The following is a 22,255-nucleotide window of genomic DNA, read 5'->3' as shown; positions in this document are numbered from 1 at the left end:
TTTTGTGTAAAAGCACATTAGTTAGTGTCTTAAACTGTCAATAGAGCTAGGAGTTCAAAATCAAAAGATTTCCCCTATGGTCTTTCTGCCCCAGCCCCCTGGGCCGACAGTCTTCTGTTTGGCTCAAGGTGTTACACAGCAACATCAAGAGAGGCAGAGCAGGTGTACGCAGAACTGTGGAGTGGGGTGGATAAAAAGCTGTAGGCAGGCAGAGATGGTTGATGAGTTTTCTGGCTAATTTCAGAATATAACAACAATGAATGCATGATCTAACATCTGTAGTAGTCATGAACGTGTTGCCATTTGCTTTGAACCTTTTTAATATTCCTTTGCTATGTTCACTGAATATTGAGCAAGCCCCCCCCCCCTTTTCCCCCCCTACAAATTCTCAAAAACATGACGCTTTGGCCAAACTTTGAATAAAAAGTGTACCATGTTCTTTTTCAGATGGATGGCTTCCAAAGACACTTTGACAGTCAGATTATTAGCTATGGAAAGCAAATAATTGTTAACCTGGTAAGATTTGAATTTAATTGTACATTTGAGTTCAGGAAAATGTTATCGCTGCTGCGTGTGACCTTTTTCTTCCTTTGCAGGTTAACCAGAAGGGCTCAGAAAAGCCGCTTGAGCAAACGTTTTCAAAAATGGTAAACAGCTTGGGAAATGGAATGGTCAGGTACATGCTAAACGAAACAGTATTTGCATCAGTATCAGAACAACTGCCTGGTTTAGACATAAAATTGTACCTGCATGTGAAGTTGTCAAGTTCTGTGTGAATTCAATGATAACATGCTTTCTGTAGTTGCACAGATTTTATTTAGGACTTTAAATGAAACCGCACGGCTTACTACTGTCCCTCTTTTTAATTTGTCTATCACCCATTCTTCACCACAAATCCCAGGGCAGGTTACAATAATTTAAAAGCAGAAATTAAAAAAGAATTGGAACAGATCAGTCACAGGAATCGTGTGGGCCCCAGAAACACACCTCTCTGTTGTCAAAGGACAGGATAAAGAGATGTGTTTGCGCTCACGTGCGCGCACACACACAAATGTGCTAGGGCAAAACTTGCTCCAGAAAGTTTGAATCCCCTTTCTGGACCACGACAAATAAAGAGTAAACCTGTGCAGATTCTGAGCATGCCCATATTAAGACCACCACCGGAGTTCAGAGATGAGAGATGGAGAAATGGAAGTAGAATGGTTGTTACAAGAGTTCATGGTTGGCTGGGTGGAGAGATCCATGAGGATGGTAGGTAGCTGGCTGTCCTGGGATGGAGGAAGATCCCCTCCAAGCAAACTGTCAAATATAAGGGTGGTCATGTCATACAGTCCGGAAGCTGTATGCCAGCTCCCTCAGCCAACAAAGCGAGACACGCACCTCAACCCCAGAGTTGGCCACGACTGGACCTAATGGTCAGGGGTCCCTTTACCTTTATGTCATACAGTAGGAGAGGCAAGATGCAAGAGTGCCATTGTGTGGCTTTTGATTTGGAAATGTTTATTTGGGAGGGGAAATTAAGGATTATAAGCCTGTTGCTGGAGAAGACTGCAGGCAAAAGTTTGTTTGCTTGAATTGGAAAGAAAAATGCAAACTGAACACCTCCCACCCCACAACCTAAAAAGTGTAAGTTCACTGGACAGTTTGCAGTAAAAAAAAAACCACCAACAAAAACCTTTTACTCTGGAAAAAAACACATTACGCTTTCATGTGAAGCTGGCAAGAGTTATCTTTCAACAACTAACCCTTTTAGGTGGGCAGAGCATGCTTTTTAAAAACTTGTGTACAGTTCCAAGCTCCACTTTTCTCCCCTGCTAACAGAGACCTTTGTCCATCCCAAAAGCAAAATCCTGTTTCATAGTTAGATATGATGCTTGGTACCTTTTGAGAAAATGCTTTATCAGGGGAACCTCATACTGCTTAATAATGCAAGTTTTTATTTTTCTGACCTTTTATCTGCTGCAGCCCCTCTCCTTCCATTCCCCCACCCTGTCCGCTGCCCCAATCCCAATTCAGATACTGAATAGCTTCCTAACTCACATGCGCTTTCTCTGCCCAGATATGTAGCATTCGATTTCCACAAAGAATGCAGTCATATGAGGTGGGATCGGCTCCAGATTTTAATGGATCAACTAGCTGAACAGCAAGATGAATTGAGGTAATATAAATGACTAAACAACAACAACAACAGTCCTGTCATATGCAACTGCACTGTGCAGGCATTTAGTTGTGGTTAGTGGACGTTACATAATAATTTGATTTGTACACAGCAGACACTGAAAGTAAACTGCTGCCTTAGTCCCAAAGAAATTTGCATGGTTGTAGTGATTCTTAAGGGAGATTATATCAACAATCAGTGATCTGGGCTGAAATTAACTGCATTGATTTAATAGAAACTTAACTTCCCTTTGGATTTACCTAAACTAGATCCTCTGAACTTGTGTGGCTTCTTTTCCCATTTCTACACAACGGTATAAGGATCTTGCTAATACGGCATCATTATAGTTGGCCATTTTTTAAATATAAAGCTGGTGTTCACTGCAAAGATGTGTTCCATTTAAAATCTTAAACCAGAGACAACTGCGCTTGGTTACAAAGTTAGCACATTTTGATTTCTGAGAATGGATAAATCTCCAAAGGCTAACCAGCAGAAATCTCAGAATTGAATTCCATGTCCTAACAAGATTAAAACACCTCTACGGAACAGGAAGCCCTTTGAGTTCCTGGGACGTGTTTATTATTAACAGAACACTTCCTTTTAAAACACTGCTCTTTGAATTAGAATTTAGTATGGATGTTCAAGATCAGTCATAATAAATAATACACATAGCTTTTAGTAGGACATCTTATAAATTTCAATAGAAGGAGAGGGATGAAACGTTAATCCAGATTCTGTAATGAGAACCTTGTTTTCTCATGAGAATCAGAAAATGCATTTTCCAGATGCATTGTGGGCAACAGCCAACTATTGCCTTGCGCTAGTTTGTCTCTCCTCTAAAACAGGCTCTGAGTATTAGTGAACCAGGGTCTAGAGGCCAAGAGCATGTGATCTTTTTACTTTAATTCGCAGACATTTATGCTGTACTGCAAGCAGCTTTTGGGTCTCTCCTTGATTTTGAACATGGCCTGGAGGCTGCTTTCAAGAAACAAGTCCGGAATAACTTGGGCACGTGGAACAGTTTTCCTTCTCTGGGGATCCTGGCAGTCATTTCAGACATCTGGTCTTGAAAGATATTAAAAAGCGCATCTTGGCAGGTGTTTTTAGTAAGAGAAATGAAAAGTAGAATGATTAAATAGTTAGATGATTGCAACCTTTGTGATCTAAGCAAAACTTGTTCATGGTGCACTTAACCAGCGATACTTCAGAGTCTGTGGGAAAACTCTAAAGTTAAGGTGATTGTTTTGGGATTATTTTCTTTTTTAAAAAAAAATATTCTGGAAAACCATCAGAAATATTTTCCTTTGCTGATGCTACAGCTGTAGTAGCGTTTCAACAAAAAATGCTCCCACTTTGATTTTCAGGCACCTTATTTGTCTACCTTAACCATTCCAAAACTCAGACGGGCCTTTACACTGGCCAGACTAAATATGTTACCCTCAGCTGTTTTTGAAGGTAGATATCAAAAAATTCCATTCGAGAACCGCCTCTGCCCCTGTGGAGCTGGCTATATAGAGACGGTGTCACACGTTCTCTTGTCTTGCTCCCTATATAAAGATCTCAGGGACGAGACCATTACGCCGCTCCTATCTGCCATCCCTGGCCGCTCTTGCGAAGCCAAATTGTTCTCACTCCTAGCCGACCAGAACAGCTCAACAACAGAGAAGGTTGCCAAATTTATCGAGAGAGCAATGAGACTGAGAGCTGCTATCTGAATGACACCAGTCTCGTCACCCGGATTCCTCGCCTAGGATCTTATGATTATTATCATTATGTTTTATTATTATTATTTTATTACTTCTGCCAGGTTTTAAGAACTGAGATTATTAATTTACCTAGGATTTTAATAGATCACAAGATTTTATGGTAACTATATTTGTACAGTGGTGCCCCACAAGACGAATGCCTCGCAAGACGAAAAACTCGCAAGACGAAAGAGTTTTTCGTTTTCTGAGGTGCTTCGCAAGACGGATTTCCCTAAGGGCTTGCTTCGCTAGACGAAACAGCCCTGCCTCTCGTGTCATGGCGATGGTCACTGCACGCACGCACACTTGCTTCCCCGCTCCTCCGGCTCCCTCCCACCTTCCTTCTGACGGCTCCTCCAGCTCCCTCCCACCTTCCAGCTGACGGTTAGTGCCTCGCGCCGCTGCCCACCCCCCTCCCGCGCTCCCCTCAGAGAGCCGTTGCCGCCAGCGCTTCTCTCTCCCTGGAGTCGCGCTCCTGAGCCCCGCCGCCCTCCAGCAGCCGCGTCGCACGGCCACAACGTGCGGGTGAGTCTGAGGTACCGGCTGCGGCAGCTGTCCTGCTTCTCCCCGCCCCTCCCCACCGTTGTCAGTGTTTAAATGCAGTGGTGCTTCGCAAGACGAAAAAACTCGCACAACGAAAAAACTCGCGGAACGAATTAATTTCGTCTTGCGAGGCACCACTGTAATGTATTTTGTTGGTGTTTGTCCTTTGATGCTATGGCCTGTCAGCTATGCAAATAAAGTCTACTACTACTACTTTTTCTTTGCTGATGCTACAGCTGTAGCAGCGTTTCAACAAAAAATGTAAAAGTGGTATTTTGTGAATTCTTAGGCAAGCTCCCTTGTGTATTTCAGCTACTTTCTGGTTGATTCTGATGGGAAGGTGGTGATGCAGCAGGAAGGGACATTCCGCAGCAATTGTATGGACTGCCTGGACCGGACGAATGTGATTCAAAGCCTTCTGGCACGGCGCTCTCTCCAAGCACAACTTCAGGTGGTGATTGCCTCCTAGTCTCTCCGTTTCCCTTTAAAAGCTGCGTGTAAAGGGATGTTGCTGGCCTTCTAGAAATTCGATAAAGCAAAATATTCTATATTTACATAGTGCAAATGTCTACATAGAGGTGAAGCTCCTATTTCAAGTTTATGGAACGTGCTTTTTCTGGCACATTAAAATGGTCCCGTTTTCATACAGTAACAGTTTCTGTTGTCGTTGCAGAGATTAGGCGTTTTGCATGTTGGCCAGAGAATTGAAGAACAAGCAGAATTTGAGAAGCTTTATAAAAATGGTAGGTTTTGGTTTTAGTCACCAAGCCAACTTTACTTTTATGAGCATCTTATCTGGAGTCTCTTTTTAAAGGGGGAAAAAATGTTCTCTGTTCATAGCTTGGGCCGATAATGCGAATGCATGTGCCAAACAATACGCCGGAACGGGTGCCTTAAAGACAGACTACACGAGGCAAGTTTGAACCAATCTTTCTTGGGATAAAATGTATTGTAACTTCACTAAGAGCAGTTACCTGTTGTTCACTTTGAACTTGCTTCCATAGTTGCTGCGTATTACCGTACATAGAATCATAGAGTGGGAAGGGACCCTGAGGCTTATCTAGAAATAATTTGAAAAATTGTATCTCGTTCAACCAAGCTATTAGGATTCTCAAAGCAGTGTGCAGCCGTTAATCACTAAAATAAAAGCAGAATAAAACTATAAAATAGCATAAAGCCAGCAAATATGCTATGTCGAAAATACTACCTCTGTTACTTAGTGCTTCTGTTTTATTTATCTAGACCAGGGTGGTGCAACATTTCATACCAAATGGGCCACAAGAGTTTTCCAACATGGAGCCCAAGGGCTGCACACTGCTTTGTCCTGTGGGGGTAGAGAGTGAGGCCAAAATTTGACACCTACCTCTGGCAGGGTCCTAAAGCCCTCCCACCTTCTTCCCAAAGCTGGCAAAGCGCTAACTAGACTTCGGGAAGGAGGTGGACTCTAGGACCCTGTCAGAGCCCTCAAGCATCGTTCCCAAATCCCAGCGACTCTCTTTCCCAGCTTTGGGAAGGTAGCATGAGCGCTGTGAAGCAGGGGCTGGGGATTGTCAAATGCTACCAAGGGCCACCCAAAAGGCCTTGGGGGCCGCACGTTGGACTACCCTGATTTAGGCTTATAATGTGAATGGCTGTAACTTTCCACATTTTTACTGCTCTTGGCAACTTCCCTTGCTACCATCTTAAATGAAAATAGTATCTTTGTCGTATGCTGTTTATACAGGCAGCTGTTCCGCAGCTAAATTCCTCCATCAGCTGCATATTTTCTCAGGCTAAATACAACCTTGATAAGAATCGTTAGTCCAGATTATGAATAAATGAGGATAAAACATCGCTACAGAGTCCATGCTAGTATCTGGACCATTTGTGCAAATGTGTGAAAGGGAGGAACTCTCTGAAGGGTTTATTTTTGAAATCACGAGAGGCCTTACTGTGGAGCCCTTGGTGGTGGGGAGGGGGAAATTGGGTTGAACTGGAAAAAGTGCTTTGGTTATAAAAGAAAGGCTAGAGGATTTGAGGCCTACCTTTTCAGTTTGGGGGTAGAGAGTGAAGACACACACCCCTCCCTGGTGCTCCTACCACTACCAATATTAGACCAGTTCCTTATAAGCAACAGATTTCAATTTTCCCTGTTGAAAATGTCTGCTTTTATTATATTTTTCTGTAATACTGAAAGTCGTCTTTTTTCCCCCCTTTTAATAGAACTGGGAAGAGAACTCAGTGGGGCCTCCTGATGGATGGTTGGAACTCACTCATTCGCTACTACAAAAACAACTTTTCCGATGGATTCAGACAGGTAAGAACTTCCTAGCATTTGGCTTTTCCGGTTGCTTTTTATTTAGCTTGAAAAGTGCGCTGTGCGTTGAAAGGAACGAAAAATCCGTGGTCACTCTGCTCCAGGGCTTATGGAAGCGGGGGGTTCCCGTGTGTGGTGAGGTCAGGGAGTCGTAAAAATTGCAGTGAGGACGTGGCTACTATCATGTTGGAAAGGATTCCAAGAAGTGGAAGGAGGGAGGCAACAAAGGAGAGGGACGTGACATTTGACAAGCCAGCAAATGGCAAGCGCATTTGGAGAAGCTTAGGTGTAATGTATAGAACTGGAAGAGGAGACCTTTCATCAGAGGCACCTTGAAGTCACTGGAAAGATGGCCTGCAAGTGGGGAAGGAAAGCTGTCAGAAGAAAAGTTGGAACTTTTTAGATGACAAATGGGCAGAGTACAGTAACTGGAGGGTGGGTTTTGGTGGTGCCGAGTAGGTTAATATGGGACTTGATTCTCAACCGTTTAACTCTGGATTGCTTTGCAGGACGCTATAGATCTTTTTCTTGGAAACTATTCGGTGGATGAAGTCGATTCTCTCAGTCCTCTTCATGTGCAGAAAGACTGGAAATTTTTGGCTGTAAGGGTTTTTCCATTTTTGTGAGCTTATCTTTATATAACACTATTTAAACTTAGTTGAATCAGGCTAAGATTAACAATGTGTTGTGGTTGCATGTATTTTGCATTTTACTTACTGGAACTGAAGCCCTGGTTTGGCTTTTGCAAAGAGTAGAGCAACTTTCATGGCTTACATTTGGGGCTAGTGAAAAAAAACCTGTGTGTCCAGTATTGGACTTGTATCCCTCTGTTCCTGGGCTCTCAAGCAGATTTGGGAGATAGTTACTTGCTGTCCAGAGGATAGCGTCTCACCTAATGTTCTCTCCTCCCCTTGCATAACAATGAGGAAGATTCTTACCGAGTTTATTTTCTTTGAAACAGAATCGTGGCTTTGCATATACCCCAAATCCTAGTTGAAAAACAAACAGCGGTTAATTACTAAACAAATGATGTTGGCTTGTTTAGCAGGAACCCACTGTTGGTTTTAAACAAGGATTTCTGGTTTGCATGCAGTGTTGGCGTTCTTTGAAGCTGAAAGTTAACTGGGCAGAAATCTTCCTCCCGGCTGGCTGGGAGTGCGCAAGCCCAGAACTTGTCCACACAGCACTAGACCAAGGCTTAGTGCACCCACAAAACAGTCCAGCAGGGATCTGAACTCTGATTTCATGCATGTAAAACCTAGCTATGACACCATCCTACAATATACAGTGGCTGAGATATAGAACTGATCCTGTTCTCTGCAGCTGAGCAGAATAGGATGGCGTGCTAGGCTCTTGGCACAAGAGGCACCTTTCCCCTGTTGTTTTGGTGCTGCTCCCTGTACTGTAAACTGAGGCAGTAACTGCCTGTGCTGTTTCAGCAGCACTCCAAATAAGCCTCAGAGATGTAAAGTGTACTGGGGGGGGGGCATGATCTACCGGTGACCCTCTTTGAACCTCCAGACTCTCCCCTGCCACTTGGGCAGTTTTCTGATGGCCCAGCAGTGCAGCAGTGGGATTGCAGGTGTGACTTTTAACAAAGATGGGACTGAGAGCCCAGCTCTTCCTTGGCTGGCTTCCCGCAGGCGGCGTTTCACAGCTGTCGCAGTACTTGTGTGAGCATCGGGGAGCTAGCTGTTGTTTTCTGCTCGTGATCAATAAGGAGGCTAAAAATAGAAGCACTATTAGCAAAACTTCAGGTGCGCTTGGAATTGTGGGCAAGTATCAGCAGCTGTTCTCTGTAGAGATTTCTGCATGGAGAAGCAAGCAAAGGGGTTTTTGCGTGTGTGAATTTCACAATAGCTGCTGTTAATGCTGCAGAACGTGTGGCAGGCAGAACAGAGATCAGCTTTCTGCAGACTGGTGCCCTCCAGATGTTTTGGACCACAATTCTCAGCCAGCTGTGCTTGCAGAGATGTCATCTAAAACATCTGGAGGACGCCAGGTTAGCAAGGGCTGGTCTGCACACACGTCTCCTAAACACACACCTCTTTAACCCCTGTCTGTGATGCCTGAGATGTGCGCTTTCCTGACCCACATGATTTCTGTTCGAAATTCAACAGGCACATTTTGCACTTTGCACCTGGTTATTGGCCACTTGCAACCAAATGAAGATAAGATAGGAAGGCGATTGGTCACCTGTAGCCTCTGCCCACTTGGCAAACCCTAGTGCTGTGACCTCTCCGTAGCCCCCTGGAAATCCAGACAAATGGAGGCAGGAGGATGCTCTGCTTTAGTTTTTGCTGTCATGGGCTAAAGACAGACATCTTCCTACACAGTTACAGGCACCAGTGGGATGTGGGTGGAGCTGTGGTCTAAACCACTGAGCCTCTTGGGCTTGCTGATCGGAAGGTCGGCGGTTTGAACCCCCGCGACAGGGTGAGCTCCCGTTGCTCTGTCCAAGCTCCTGCCAACCTAGCAGTTCGAAAGCATGCCAGTGCAAGCAGATAAATAGGTACCACTGTGGCGGCAAGGTAAACGGCGTTTCCATGCGTTCTGGTTTCCGTCACGGTGTTCCTTTGCGCCAGAAGCAGTTTAGTCATGCTGGCCACATGATCTGAAGCGAGATGAGCACCACGCCCCATAGTCGCCTTTGACTGGACTTAACCGTCCAGGGGTCCTTTACCTTTACAGGCACCAGGCAGTAAACTGCAATACTGAAACTTTTCTATACATCTGAAGAGCAGGGGGAAGTCAAACGCACTGTTTTTTGTTTCTTATACGTGCTACCTTTCTTCAGAAGTCGATATGGTGTATGCAGGGTTCCTAGGCAGTCATTCATTTCTGCATAGTGTGAGAGGAAGCATGCAAGCCTAAGGCTCATCACAACCCTGCCAGGCATAGAAAGGTGGGGTGTGGGAAGTAATGCCTGTGTGGCCACGCTATGGAATCATAGAATTGTAGAGTGTCAGAGACCACAAGAGGCATCTAGTCCACTCCCTCCAATGCGAGGAATCTTTTTCCCAATGTGGGGCTCAAACCCATCACCCCAAGATCCTTCTCCACCAACAGAGTTGTTCTTTGGTGCTTGGAATACAGTTTGTGAGCTCAGCAGGTAATGCGAGAAACAGTGGGAGTGAGATGGACTCTGGTGAAAATAGCACAGGGAGGAAATGAGCAGGAATCAGAAGGGCTGGCAGAACGTTAGAGGGCAGAAATCCTGTTCCTCGCCCAACTTCACTAAGTTTTCATAGAGCCAAATACAACCAAGCTGTTCTGGAACCAGTGCCTGCACCTGTTCCTGCAACGCATGCAAACTTTGCAGAAATGAACGTTCTTTGTTTTCTGTAGCACATGTTTAATGTCCAAAAGTCCCATACAATATCCTTTGTGCTGCACAACAGGGTTTAATACATTGCAGCAAGTTAGATGTGGTGACTAGCTTTTCCTACAACAAAGGAGGATTCCTCCTGTATTTTAAAGGCTGCCAAATTATGGCGTAAGGTTTTGTTGAAGCTGATTGCATCTGACGAAACAACCCTGAGAGTTATGCCAGAATAAAGTTGTTGGTGTATGAAACATTTCTGAAAATGGGGTATGCTCAGAATAACTCCTGTTTCTGATCAGATTGGCGTGTTAAGATTACTGATGTGCTAGCACCATACTCTCTACTTTGTGTATAACTGAGCTGTGAAACAGTATTATGTATTGCCTTTTAATTCTGTTTCCCCCCCATTTTCTTTCTCAGTTGCCTATTATTATGGTGGTGGCTTTCTCGATGTGCATTATCTGTTTGCTTATGGCTGGTAAGTGATCATCTGACCTGTGCGTGAAATTCACAGCAATAGTGTACATAAGTCAATGGCAGTAGCTTCTTGGAAGTTAACGAGAGGTTTTTATAGGAGCTCTTTCTGCAGTTGGGTATCATCAGAGCTAGACACAGGCAGTTTGTGGGTGAGAATTTACAAGCATCGTAGCAAACAAGTCACAAAATCTGATGGCTAGCCTCATCTTTATGAGTTCAGTGTACTCCAGGAAAAACCCCTTGAAGCAGCATAGGACCTTGGTACCAGCAGGCTGCCCAAGCTTGTCCTCTGCTCCAAAGCAGAATCTTCCACACCGAGATTGCCTATAGTTTTAATCCTCATTTGCTGAAAATGTAGAGCAAGAACAAAGGGACATCATACGTACACGCAGGAAAAACTTTTGTGGCCAAGAATTCATATTGTTCAAGTATTAGGAGCTGAATTTCAACTATAGCAGAGCCGATTTTAACCTCTGTATTTGCAGTGACTTAGTAAAAATGATTAGGTGGCCAAATAACCAGAGCCCCGTTACCTTTTCAGATACATATTATCAGTGCTATGTCCTAGGTCAAAATCATGTTTCCTAAAGAAAGTTAACATTTCTTTAAAATAGAAGGGAGGAATTGCGGTGATGATGCATTATAATGATATACAATAGCTTACGGGCCACTTAACGGCATCCCCCGCTGAATCAAATATTCTCCCTCATAAGCTACAGGGACTGGAGCATTTCAGGTGCGTCCAAATGACGAACACCTTTACTATGCCTGATGTCATCAGTCAGTGGGAAATTCAAACCATGGCTGCTGCAAAGTGCCTAATGGTGGCTGCAAAAGAATGGGGAGTGCCCTTAGCATGCACCCGACTCTTCCTTTGCAGCTGCGGGCTGAAATTAAGAGCACCTGGTGCCAGGTGATTGCTAGGTAGGTGGAACCCACTTGCCTGTCTGAAATGGCCCACGGAGGGTTGGCTGCTTTTGCATGCAGCCCCCCGTTTCCTCACCCTTGATGCTGTGGGAGATCCCACTTGCATTCCGGTGTTTTGCTGTGCCATGTGCTCTCTTTCACCATACATTTTCTGCAAAGGCCCATACCACCTGCTGTATACCGTATTTTTCGCCCTATAGGACGCACTTTTTCCCCTCCAAAAATGAAGGGGAAATGTGTGTGCGTCCTATGGGGCGAATGCAGGCTTCGCGGACCTCTCCGCAAGCAGCGGGAGCCAGTGCTGGGCTCCCACGGCTTGCAGAGAGCTGCCTGTTTGGGGGCTGGGGTCGAGGGAAGCTCGAGCTTCCCCAACCCTGCGCCTGGGGGGGGAAATAATTTTTTCCCTTTATTTCCCCCCCAAAAAACTAGGTGCGCCTTATGGGACGGTGCGTCCTATAGGGCGAAAAATACGGTATTTTCCTAATACTCTCCGTCACCCTTCAGGTTCCCAAATGTCACCTTCATACATATGAAAATATTCTCACCCCTTCTGCTAATAAATACGTTGGCGGCATGTGGGGAAGAACACTCAGATTTGTAGATCTGAAATTGCACTTCAGAATTCTAGCAGGCTTCTCTTTTTCTGGTCGCTAATATAGTTCCTTAATAGTCCTTGTACGTAGCTGAAAGCAATTTATTGTGTCTACAGGTGACACCTGGACAGAGACCCTGGCCTACGTGGTTTTCTGGGGAAGCGCAAGCTTTGGGACTCTTGCTATCATCCTTTACAATGGCAAGGATTTTGTAGATGCGCCCAGGCTGGTTCAGAAGGAGAAGATGGACTGAATTTGTGTGTGTGGAAAACAGCTTGGTAGGGATGGCTCCTCAACCAGTACCTGGAGCCTCTACTGACCTGCTTTCCACACAAGCTCGTGGTCTTTTTTTCCTTTTTAGCTTTCATCTTTGCAGGGTGAAAAATTGAATCGAACTTACTACTTGGTGGAGGGGATTCGCCATTTTGATTCTATAGTCACAATGATCTTAGGAGTATTGCATTTACTGGAGAGCTTGCGCACATAACCGTTAGGAGGATTAAGAGATGAAAGCCAGTTTGCACCGTCGTCCCACAGGGTGTTTAACTGGATTCACAAAAAGGGTGTGCCAAGCTTCGCAACCCATGAATGTAGTATTGTAAAATCTTTTGAGATGTCTCAGCCTTCTTTTTAAAAAAAGATGCTGTTCTCCTGACGTTACTTAGCGATCTAGCCACTACTAGGGTACAACCAGGTTACAATATCTGATACTAGTAAAAAGCCTTGCTTATTAACAATATCAACAATTGCTGCTTAATTAAACTTCTGTTGAGTGCCCTTGTAGCCAGGAGGAAAGCCGATGTATCAAGCGCAGGGTTGTATGTATTTGTGTGTGTCTCCCCCAATATATTTTTCTCCTCGTGCTCCCTTATCTAAAGGCGAGTCTCCCCTGCCATTTCTGGGACTGCTGATGCAATATTCTGTTTAAATCATTGTCGGGAGGATTCACTCTGTTTGGAACGTGTCCTGTGCTGCTTTAATGACTACAGTCCTTAGAAGACTTAGATGACAAACTTCAGTGTGATTAAAGATTGTTTTGTCTCTTAAGAAGATGTAAATGGAATCAAAGAATGTAAAGCTACTTATCTGAACCCTCTTACGCTAAAGGTCCAAAGTATTTGCTTCTTTCCGAAGAGTCTCAAACGCAGAAGGTATTTCTTATTAATTTGGCAAACCACCTGCTGCTTTATGCTGCCTTGGTTTTAGGAGGGGTAATCTGTGGAAGACAATATACATTTGATGCATTTGGGGGGGAGGGGAGGGGAGGGGAAGTTAATTCCATATTTGCACTTGGGATCAACATCAGCTTGCTTTTTGTGCATGCCGTAATTATATTTCTCTACAATTGTAACTTTCTCTGGAAACTACTAAGCTCTAAGAATAGCCTTGTGCTGGTTATCAATAAATGTGTGTCTCAACTTTAGTGCTTCCAAGCTTTATATTAAAAACTAGGTGATCTAAATCCAAGGACCAATTTTAAACTACTTTGTCAACCATTTTCTAATTACTTGCGTTCAGAACCAGGCACGGATCAGCTTCAGGTACTGTGGATTGTTTAATTATACTTCCTGTAATTACAGCTGTATAGTCGAGATTGCAATTATGAATTTAAGTATTAGGCGGACATGTAGACAACTAGGGGTTAATGCAGTTGATCATTCCAAGCTAAAACACAACTTGCTGTGCAGTTTTTTCATTGTATGACAATTGAACATACTGTACCGTATGGAAACAGCAACGTTCATTTTAACCTTTGAATGTTGGAGGGTCTCTGAGTTTGTTTCAATATTATTCTCACAGTCCTTGTAATAACATACACAGTTTTTGTTTGTAGAGGAAGGAACAGTCAGCAGAGTTCGAAAACTAAAATCCAAGTCATCCACTTCAATGCGTGGAGAATATAAAAAAGGTCTTGCATCAAATGTTTGATTTAATGATCATTAGCAGATCATTTTTCAAGTGACTCCTGCTTTTGTCCTTCTGATGCACTTCCCATTAAGAACTTGCTGCGACAAAGAAGAAAGTTTGGGCAGCTAGCATTGTTAGAAAAGAACTCAATTTCTGTAGGCTTGAGGTTTGGAAGGATGTCTGTTTTCCATTGCTTTGCAAAGAGGTTGCATTTCTAAGTCCACACAGTGTACTCAAACAATAATAAAACTTCCATCTTTTCTAAATACTGAATTCTGTCTCTGAATCCTGATTGATTAATGGACAAAATGTGTATTGGGACTGTGGTTAAAGGCAGAATGAAGATGGAATAGCTACAGACTAGCCCATATTCTGCTAGACATCATTGGATTATATTACGTAATTCACCATCTGGGGGGGGGGGGGAACTGTTGTGAAAATACTCATGGACTCTTAGTTATTTTTAATGCTCTGCATGACCTCCAACTTACCCCATTTCCACATGCAGCCATTTTAAGCATTTTAATGTGTGCTGCAAAATACCCAATATGTTTAGCTAATCATGTATGGAGGACTTTAGCTGAAGGACTGAAATAAAAACAACAGTAGATCATGTGCATTTAGGATGTAAGTTGAAATGTGAAGGAAATAAAAGCACATACCTTTTAAATCATTTTTAAAGTTGAAATACAAAGAGCACCTCATCTGCTGCACCGTGTCGAAGAAGCTCATGTTGCATGGATTTATGAAACATCTGAAAACGAAAGTATGAACTGCTTGTGTTCCCCCTGAAATCACAATAACCCCTTTCTTCCTTGTGGGTTCTACTTTGCTAATTTAGGATGCAATATAAAACTATACCATGCAGCTGTATCTATAGGACTCCAATGTGAGGATTGAGAATGGAAGTCAGAGAGTTAAGGTCATGGCTGAGCATACAGATGGATAAGATGGCAAGCAGTTGAAGGTGGAAAAAAGAGCGTCCCATCACAACTGTAATGAACATTTTTCATGACATGGCCTGCTACACCGAGTTGACATCCAAGCACCATCTGGGCAGATCTGTGGGCTTCTCAGATACAGCAGCTGGTGTGTTGAAAGTAATAAAGGAAACCAGACCCACCTGCTTTCATGATGCCCGATTGCTTTTGCTACAGGAAATCACTCTGATTATTTTTAACACAAGTGGCTGTGCAACCTAAGGGAGAGAATTCAAGATCTGTGATCCACAAGTTTGCATATGGCGCTCAATCAGGTGCTATAGCTTAACCAGAAAACCAAGTACAGTGGCGCCCCGCAAGACGAAATTAATTCGTTCTGCGAGTTTTTTTTGTTCTACGAGTTTTTTCGTCTTGCAAAGCACCAATGTGTATTGACGGCTTCCCATAGGAATGCATTGGCAGTTTTTTTAAAAAAGGCGCAAGACGTTTCATCTTGCGAAGCAAGCCCATAGGGAAATCCGTCTTGCGAAGCAGCTCAGAAAACGAAAAACTCTTTCGTCTTGCGAGTTTTTCATCTTCCGAGGCATTCGTCTTGCGGGGCACCACTGTATTTAAAAAAGCACCAGGTCTTAGAGCTTGGAGGAAAATCAGCTATAACAGCAATTATAAGATCACAGTGGGGAAAAAATATTTACAAAGGCCTCTCAAAAGTTGAGCACACATCAAAGCGCTGATGCAGAATTAGTTTATTGGCACTCAGTAAGCTTGGATTGCATTAGGGTGATCAACTCCTTGACTTCTGGGGCAAACATTTTAAAATTAACAATTAAATTAACATCCGCTTCAGTTTATCCCAAGAATTAGTAACTAAAGTGTACACACACTCACATATTCCAAAGCCCATGTCAAATGTATTAAACACATACTTTAATTGTAAAGGTTAAGATTTAAGGCACAGGAGTTCCAAGACAAAAACGGGTGTTAATCTATTCTTCCTAAACAGTATAGAAGATCCTAGTCTTGAAAATAATCTCTGATTATTTGGCAGCCCGTTCAGGCAGTGGCCGGTAGAACAGACTCTAAAGCTCTACCCAGGCTCAAACTGTTCCAAGTGCTCAAAATTAGTGAGGCTATTAAAGAGCAGCAAGCTGTGCTAACCTTAAATTTGTGCTCTTGAGTCACTGTGACTATTTATTTCACAGCAATGCCAGTGGCGTAGTAAACTCTGAAGTGCACAGCCTCCGCAGCCAACCTCTTCCAAGACGATAGAACAAAAACGAGTATTTGACCAATGCAGCTATTATGGTTTCAATACCAAGCCAGTATTTTCCACATCCCCTGCTACCTTGTTTACTATCCAGCCTGATGGAAGAGTTACAGTGAACTCTCAGCTCCCTATTTTTGTGACATTTTAGTTGGCCACAACAACGGAGCTTTGGGGTTTTTCAAAACAGGAGTGGCAGTTTTACCCTTCACTTTGCATGCTGACGTTATCTGCCTCTCTCTTCGGCTTGCCTTATTCGACGGGTTTTACCTCACAGAAAAGCTTATTTATCTGACATGCGGAGGATTAGCAAATAGCAGCATCCGGGGAGATGATCTCAACATCACCATCCCTGTTGTGAAGTTAAGCGGTAATGTTTTGTCCCTACTCCACAACAACACTTGCTGGTGGCTGAGCTGTGGGAACAGGTAGAAAGTAGAGATGGGTTTCTAAAACGAATGGTGAGAGCAGATCACACCCTCCAACCTGCATGCAATAGGATAGGAAAATAGGATGTTGTTGTTGTTTAGTCATTTAGTCGTGTCTGACTCTTTGTGACCCCCTGGACCAGAGCACGCCAGGCACTCCTGTCTTCCACTGCCTCCCGCAGTTTGGTCAAACTCATGCTGGTAGCTTCAAGAACACTGTCCAACCACCTCGTCCTCTGTCGTCCCCTCCTCCTTGTGCCCTCCATCTTTCCCAACATCAGGGTCTTTTCCAGGATAACTTCCTGGAAAATAGGATAACTTCCACCAATGTAAGGAAAGGCAGGTGATTACGTCTCGGTCACCACAAATTAAAAACATCACGAGAATCTGCTCAGTATGTAGACTCGCTGGAGGGCTGGACGTTGTGTTTCCCTGATTGACTATCAGAACAAGAAGCCACAAGATGAGACGTGCAGGTGTATTGTCACTTATTTGTGGCACTTTCTTGTGTCCTTTAAAGGGTATTTGTTGTGATTTTGCTTGCTAAAGATTCCTCTCAAATGACTCGAGAAAAAAACAGTCTCTCCCGCCACTTTCTCCCAGCGGAAAAAAAAGGGGGGGGGGGAAGCACACAAGGAGCCATTCCAGCTAATACTGTTAAGTTTTTGTCCGAAACGAAAACAAATCCTTTGTTGTGTGCAATTGCCACACACACAATGCACAAGGCCAAAAAGAAAGAAAAAAAAGCGAGCCTCTTCCTTCATCTTCTCGCTGCAAATCGCCCGCTGAGGTAGATACGCACCTCAAAAACGACAGCTGCGAAAACCTTTCCCTTGGCAGGCTTCTGGGAAGTCTGGCAGAACTGGCTAGAAATGGTGTACGTAAGCATCCGCATGAGTTGTTGTGCCTTTCTCTATATGTTTAAGGTGGCAGGAATGGCAGAGCAGGTGGTCATCTAGGGGGTAACACCGATGTCCGTCTTCGTCGTTGAGTTCCATGCCGCAGTCCTATGTGAGAAACGAAAGGGACAGAACTGCTATTCAGGACACGCACCAGCCATAAAATGAGGCCTTTCCGAGGTTTATGTACAATCTTCTGATCGGCAGCCCCAGCCCAGAGTGTCAGTATAGATTAATAGTCAATTCCTAGCTGTCAGTTAAAGAAAACTTGATTCTGTCCCCGTGAAACAAAACAGCAAGAGGATTTAAAACAGTTCGCTCCAAGTGAGATTCCGTGCAACTACCCTATGCTGAAACAGGTGTGTATATGTTTTTAATTCTAAACTCAGCAAGGATGCCTAGGCTAGAGAACCTCTCAGGAGGTTATGAACGTGCAAGTTTTGGACTTTACACGTGGACAAAACTACAGAGAGTTGTATCCCAAGTTAGTCCTATTCAGATTAAAGGACCCCTGACCATTAGGTCCAGTCATGGCCGACTGGGGTTGCAGCGCTCATCTGGCTTTACTGTCCGAGGGAGCCGGTGTACAGCTTCCGGGTCATGTGGCCAGCATGACTAAGCCACTTCTGGCGAACCAGAGCAGTGCATGGAAACGCCGTTTACCTTCCCGCTGGAGCGGTACCTATTTATCTACTTGCACTTTGGCGTGCTTTCGAACTGCTAGGTTGGCGGGAACAGGGACTGAGCAACGGGAGCTCACCCCGTCATGGGGATTCAAACCGCCGACCTTCTGATCGGCAAGTCCTAGGCTCTGTGGTTTAACCCACAGCGCCACCCGCGTCCATATTCAGATTAGCCCCACTGAAATTCATGGACCAATTTAAGTCTGAGTAAAATTGAGCGATGTACTAGGGGGTACATCTTTAATCTTGGTGTTATTTTAACAATTGGCATGGCTTGGGGTTAGACAGAATTTCTGTGGCCTATTGAAAGGCATGTCAAACTGACTACTGAAGACAATCTCTTGTTTTTATGACACCAGCAGCGTTATGCCTTGACTTGAGCTAGTCAAGCTAAAACTAACAGAGCCTCTTGGGGGTAATCAAGGTCCTGACACCCATATTAACCCCATATGAAGCAAAAAAAATTCATTGTGAAAATACGTAAGAATTGCCTGTCGTGCATGCTATTCATGTGTCCCATCTGGAAATGAATGACAAACTTCTGCTTTCGAGTTATTCCCATTTGGTTGCTCTCCAGAGGATGTTGGACTACAACTCCCATCAAACCAGTGGTCAGTCCAGGATATCCTCTAGTAGTTAAGAAACAACTGTCTTAAAACTACTTGTATTTACTTTATATTGTGTCTGTAATGAACAGCGGGCCTACCTCACAGCAGTAACATTCCACATGGTAATCCTTGTGCATTGACACAACACGTATAGTCTCATCGGATCCCTGGGAACATTAAAGCACAAAACAAAGACAAAAGGTGTTTAAATAGGAGAGATGGGCTGAAATGAACTAATCTGGAATTTGCTCTGGGCCACGTGAAACTTTCTTAGGGCAAGGTGAAGGATGAAGCAAATGCAAACCTCTGGCAACCTCCCCAAGTGAGGCAAACCAAATGTCTACACACTAAAAAGAAAAATTCATGATCACACTGATTTAAGCAAAGACAAAATTTTACAGGATATACCCCATAGCATTTAAATATTCTCAAGTGTTATTGCTTGGAACAGCGATCCCAAGCATAGCTCACATATTTTTGGGGGAGGAGAGTCGCGCATTCGAACTTCTGCGCAAAGGAACACCCATGTAAAATAGTTTTTTCTGTGACATAAGACTCTGAACATACATTTGATTGCTGTGCATAACTTATTCTGGTTTTGAGGAAGATATTTCTTTCCAGATTGGAGGTGGAAGGGCATGAGGATTTTGGATGCAATCCAAGATGTGTTAGGTGCACCTAAGTCTCACTTAGTCTCACTAAAATCAGCACAGCTTTCTGGATGATCCTTAGCATGTTTACTCAGAAGCAAGTCCCACTGAGTTAAAATGTGCCTTGGAAGTTTCCTTAGGATTGCGGTTACAGGATTGTAACTCAGCTCTGCAGTTCCATTTATTTAAGTGGGGGTTAGGTGCCGCAAACTTTTGTTGGACTGTATCCTTAGGATCCAAACAAGTAGAAGTTAAGATTTGGCTAAATTCCATCAAAACCAATGGAAACCATTAATTATGGCAAAGTCCCCTTCCCAGAGGAATGGCACCTTAAAGACTTGTCGACAGAGATCCATCTATAAAACTTCATGCCTCAATGAATCTGTTAGTTTTCAAGTGCCACAGCAGCCTTTGTCAAATCTATGACTCCAGTTAGGAGCTCTTCACAACTGTCTTTCACAAGACTGGGGGGGCCTTGCTAATATTCCACTCACAGAGATTTGTTTATTTAAAAGCATTTCTAAAGCACTTAGGGTTCTTGTTTTTTTGGTGGCACACTGTTTCTGCAATATAAAAACCCAACACCTCCCCTCTTAAAAAAAGCAACCTAAAACTAATGAAAACAGTAAAAAAGCAAATAAAACAGATTTTATCCATAAAAATGGGTCTGATCCTATGGGTCAAGGAAAGCCCAGAAAAAAAGGTGTCTGAAGCAACAGATGGTTGCTGTGTCACATATGGCAGAGGGGAGGGCATTCCACAGAGCAGGGAAAAGGGCAAAAAAAATGCCAGTTTCCAGGTCACCACCCTAGGATATTCTGCAGGGGGCAGTGCCATAAGTAGAAGTTCTTCAGGTGATCTAAGGGCAGGTGGTCTAGCCATGCTTCCACATAGAGCTTAGAATAAGACTATTGCAAATAACTGGGGGGGCTGTAGCATTACTGAGAAAAGGTAGAAGCAAAAAATATAAATCACTTACCTCACTTGGAAGAATAGGAAGACCACAGGCTGCACATTTAGGCGCCAAAACCCTTTATAAAAAACAAAAAAAGGCAAGTTACAAACATGAAAGAGAACCCAGATTTGAATCATTTAAAAATAATATTGTTTCAATGGGCATTGAACACTTTGCACATTCTCCAAAGCACACTGGGGTCCCAACCTCGCATTTTCCCAGTTCTAGTGAAAATGGGAGCGTGGGAAAAGGCTGGTGCAGAGGAACTCCCAGAGCAGAAGGGGGCAAAAGAGAGGTTGGAATTTACTGGGAATTTCTTGAGTGATTTGCTGCAGTAGAATGGCAAGGGTTTCCTGACTCTAAATTGTTTTGAGAACAGCAAGCTACCGTATTTTTCGCCCCATAGGGAGCACCGGCCCATAGGGTGCACCTAGTTTTTTGGGGGGGAAATAAAGGGGGGAAAATTATTCCCCCCCCCCAGGCGCGGGGCTGGGGAAGCCCGAGCTTTCCCCGACCCCAGAACAGGCTGCTATCGGCAAGCCTAGGGAGCCCGGTGGGAAGTCGCGCTTGCAGATATCTGCCCGAAGCGCACTGCTCAGCTTCGGGATTCCTATAGGGTACTTGTTGCACCTAAATTAGGCTGCGCAAATGAAGAAATTAGGCTGCGCAAATGAAGAAAACTAGCCAGGTGTGGCGTTTTGTGTGAAATGACTATGAGCAGATTTGGTTTTCAAAACCAATTCCTGGACCCTGTTCTTTAATTCTAACTGTGTGTCATTTGCACCTGACTAGTTGCTGGATCTTGGGATTATAGCATTTCTGAGAAGCCTGAAATCTGCTCATCTCTGTCCTAAAGGCAGAAGATGATGAGACTATAGGTTGCTAGAATTTTTATATTACTTGTTGCACCTTCATGATCAGCAAGCAATACTGCCTTCCTGTGAATACACATATTTACTTGCAAGCAAATCACACTGGTTTCAGCAGCTCTTGCTTACAGCCAAGTCTGTTTAGATCCCCCCCCCCCCCGCACAAGAAGGATAGGACATTTTAATGTATGCTACAGCAGCAGCAAGAATACTCATCACACAGTATTGGAAGACACAACAGTTACCCATGCTGGAAGAATGGCAAATGAAAGTTACCGACTACATGGAATTGGCAGAAATGACAGGCAGAATCAGAGACCAGGGAGAAGAGACGGCGAAGGAAGATTGGAGGAAATTTAAAGACTATTTACAGAAACATTATAAGATAATGAAAGTTTGATGACATCGGATTGATGGGGAATGGTTATTAGTTAAAAAGTGAATAGAGAAAGATCCAACATTTTATCAGATTTAAGGAAATGCAACTATCTATTAGACTTTAAGATTATTAGAAAGTCAAAATATGATAGAGGGAAAGAATTTGCAGACAGAATATTTGATTTGGAATACAGAGAAGGGAGGTCTGGGGAAGTCGGAGAAATAAGTTAATGCAAAGAATACAAGGAGACAAAAATTGTTTTTAATATGTTTCCCCCCCCTGTATTTTGCTGTTCTGCGTTTGTGTGTTGTAGTGCCCTTTTTTCTGTTCCTTTGTTGTGATGTTGTTTGTTTATTGTTGTTTTATGTCTATTGTAAAACCCAATAAAATATTATAAAATATAAAAAAAATAGATTCCCCCCCTCCTTACTTGTGGTAATCTCGGACACAGTAGATTTTGTTCTCGCTGTCTACCGTGAACGGCACTCCATCCAGACATTCATTGCAGATCACACAACGAAAGCAGCCAGGATGGTACGACTTCCCCAGAGCTTGCAAAATCTGCAATAAGAAACAGGAAAATGCTTCTGAATGAGCGTTCAGGTTT

The 22,255-nt window shown here is 43.6% G+C and overlaps 2 protein-coding genes across 3 annotated transcripts in view; one reads left to right on the top strand and one right to left on the bottom strand.

The window, feature by feature from the left end:
- Window positions 1–14,245, top strand: part of SACM1L (SAC1 like phosphatidylinositide phosphatase) — a 32,024-nt gene extending 17,779 nt beyond the window's left edge. The window contains exons 11-20 of the mRNA XM_083404950.1: window positions 448–516; window positions 597–676; window positions 2,060–2,158; window positions 4,759–4,897; window positions 5,120–5,189; window positions 5,287–5,359; window positions 6,649–6,742; window positions 7,252–7,344; window positions 10,488–10,545; window positions 12,181–14,245. Of these exons, the coding sequence (XP_083261076.1) occupies window positions 448–516; window positions 597–676; window positions 2,060–2,158; window positions 4,759–4,897; window positions 5,120–5,189; window positions 5,287–5,359; window positions 6,649–6,742; window positions 7,252–7,344; window positions 10,488–10,545; window positions 12,181–12,317 (912 nt within the window). The 3' untranslated portion in view covers window positions 12,318–14,245. The remainder of the gene's footprint in view (window positions 1–447; window positions 517–596; window positions 677–2,059; window positions 2,159–4,758; window positions 4,898–5,119; window positions 5,190–5,286; window positions 5,360–6,648; window positions 6,743–7,251; window positions 7,345–10,487; window positions 10,546–12,180) is intronic.
- A 1,379-nt stretch (window positions 14,246–15,624) lies between these two features.
- Window positions 15,625–22,255, bottom strand: part of LIMD1 (LIM domain containing 1) — a 42,689-nt gene continuing 36,058 nt past the window's right edge. For both annotated transcript variants that reach the window (XM_083404904.1, XM_083404903.1), the window contains exons 6-9: window positions 22,079–22,209; window positions 20,425–20,476; window positions 18,894–18,962; window positions 15,625–17,612 (exon numbers count right to left, since the gene is read on the bottom strand). In XM_083404904.1, coding sequence (XP_083261030.1) covers window positions 17,472–17,612; window positions 18,894–18,962; window positions 20,425–20,476; window positions 22,079–22,209 — 393 coding nt within the window. In that variant the 3' untranslated portion in view covers window positions 15,625–17,471. The remainder of the gene's footprint in view (window positions 17,613–18,893; window positions 18,963–20,424; window positions 20,477–22,078; window positions 22,210–22,255) is intronic.

This window comes from Podarcis tiliguerta (assembly GCF_965153285.1).
Source record: "Podarcis tiliguerta genome assembly, chromosome: 12".
NCBI classification, from domain to species: domain Eukaryota; kingdom Metazoa; phylum Chordata; class Lepidosauria; order Squamata; family Lacertidae; genus Podarcis; species Podarcis tiliguerta.
The sequence above is the reverse complement of the archived record's forward strand: the minus strand, read 5'-3'. Positions and strand labels throughout refer to the sequence as shown.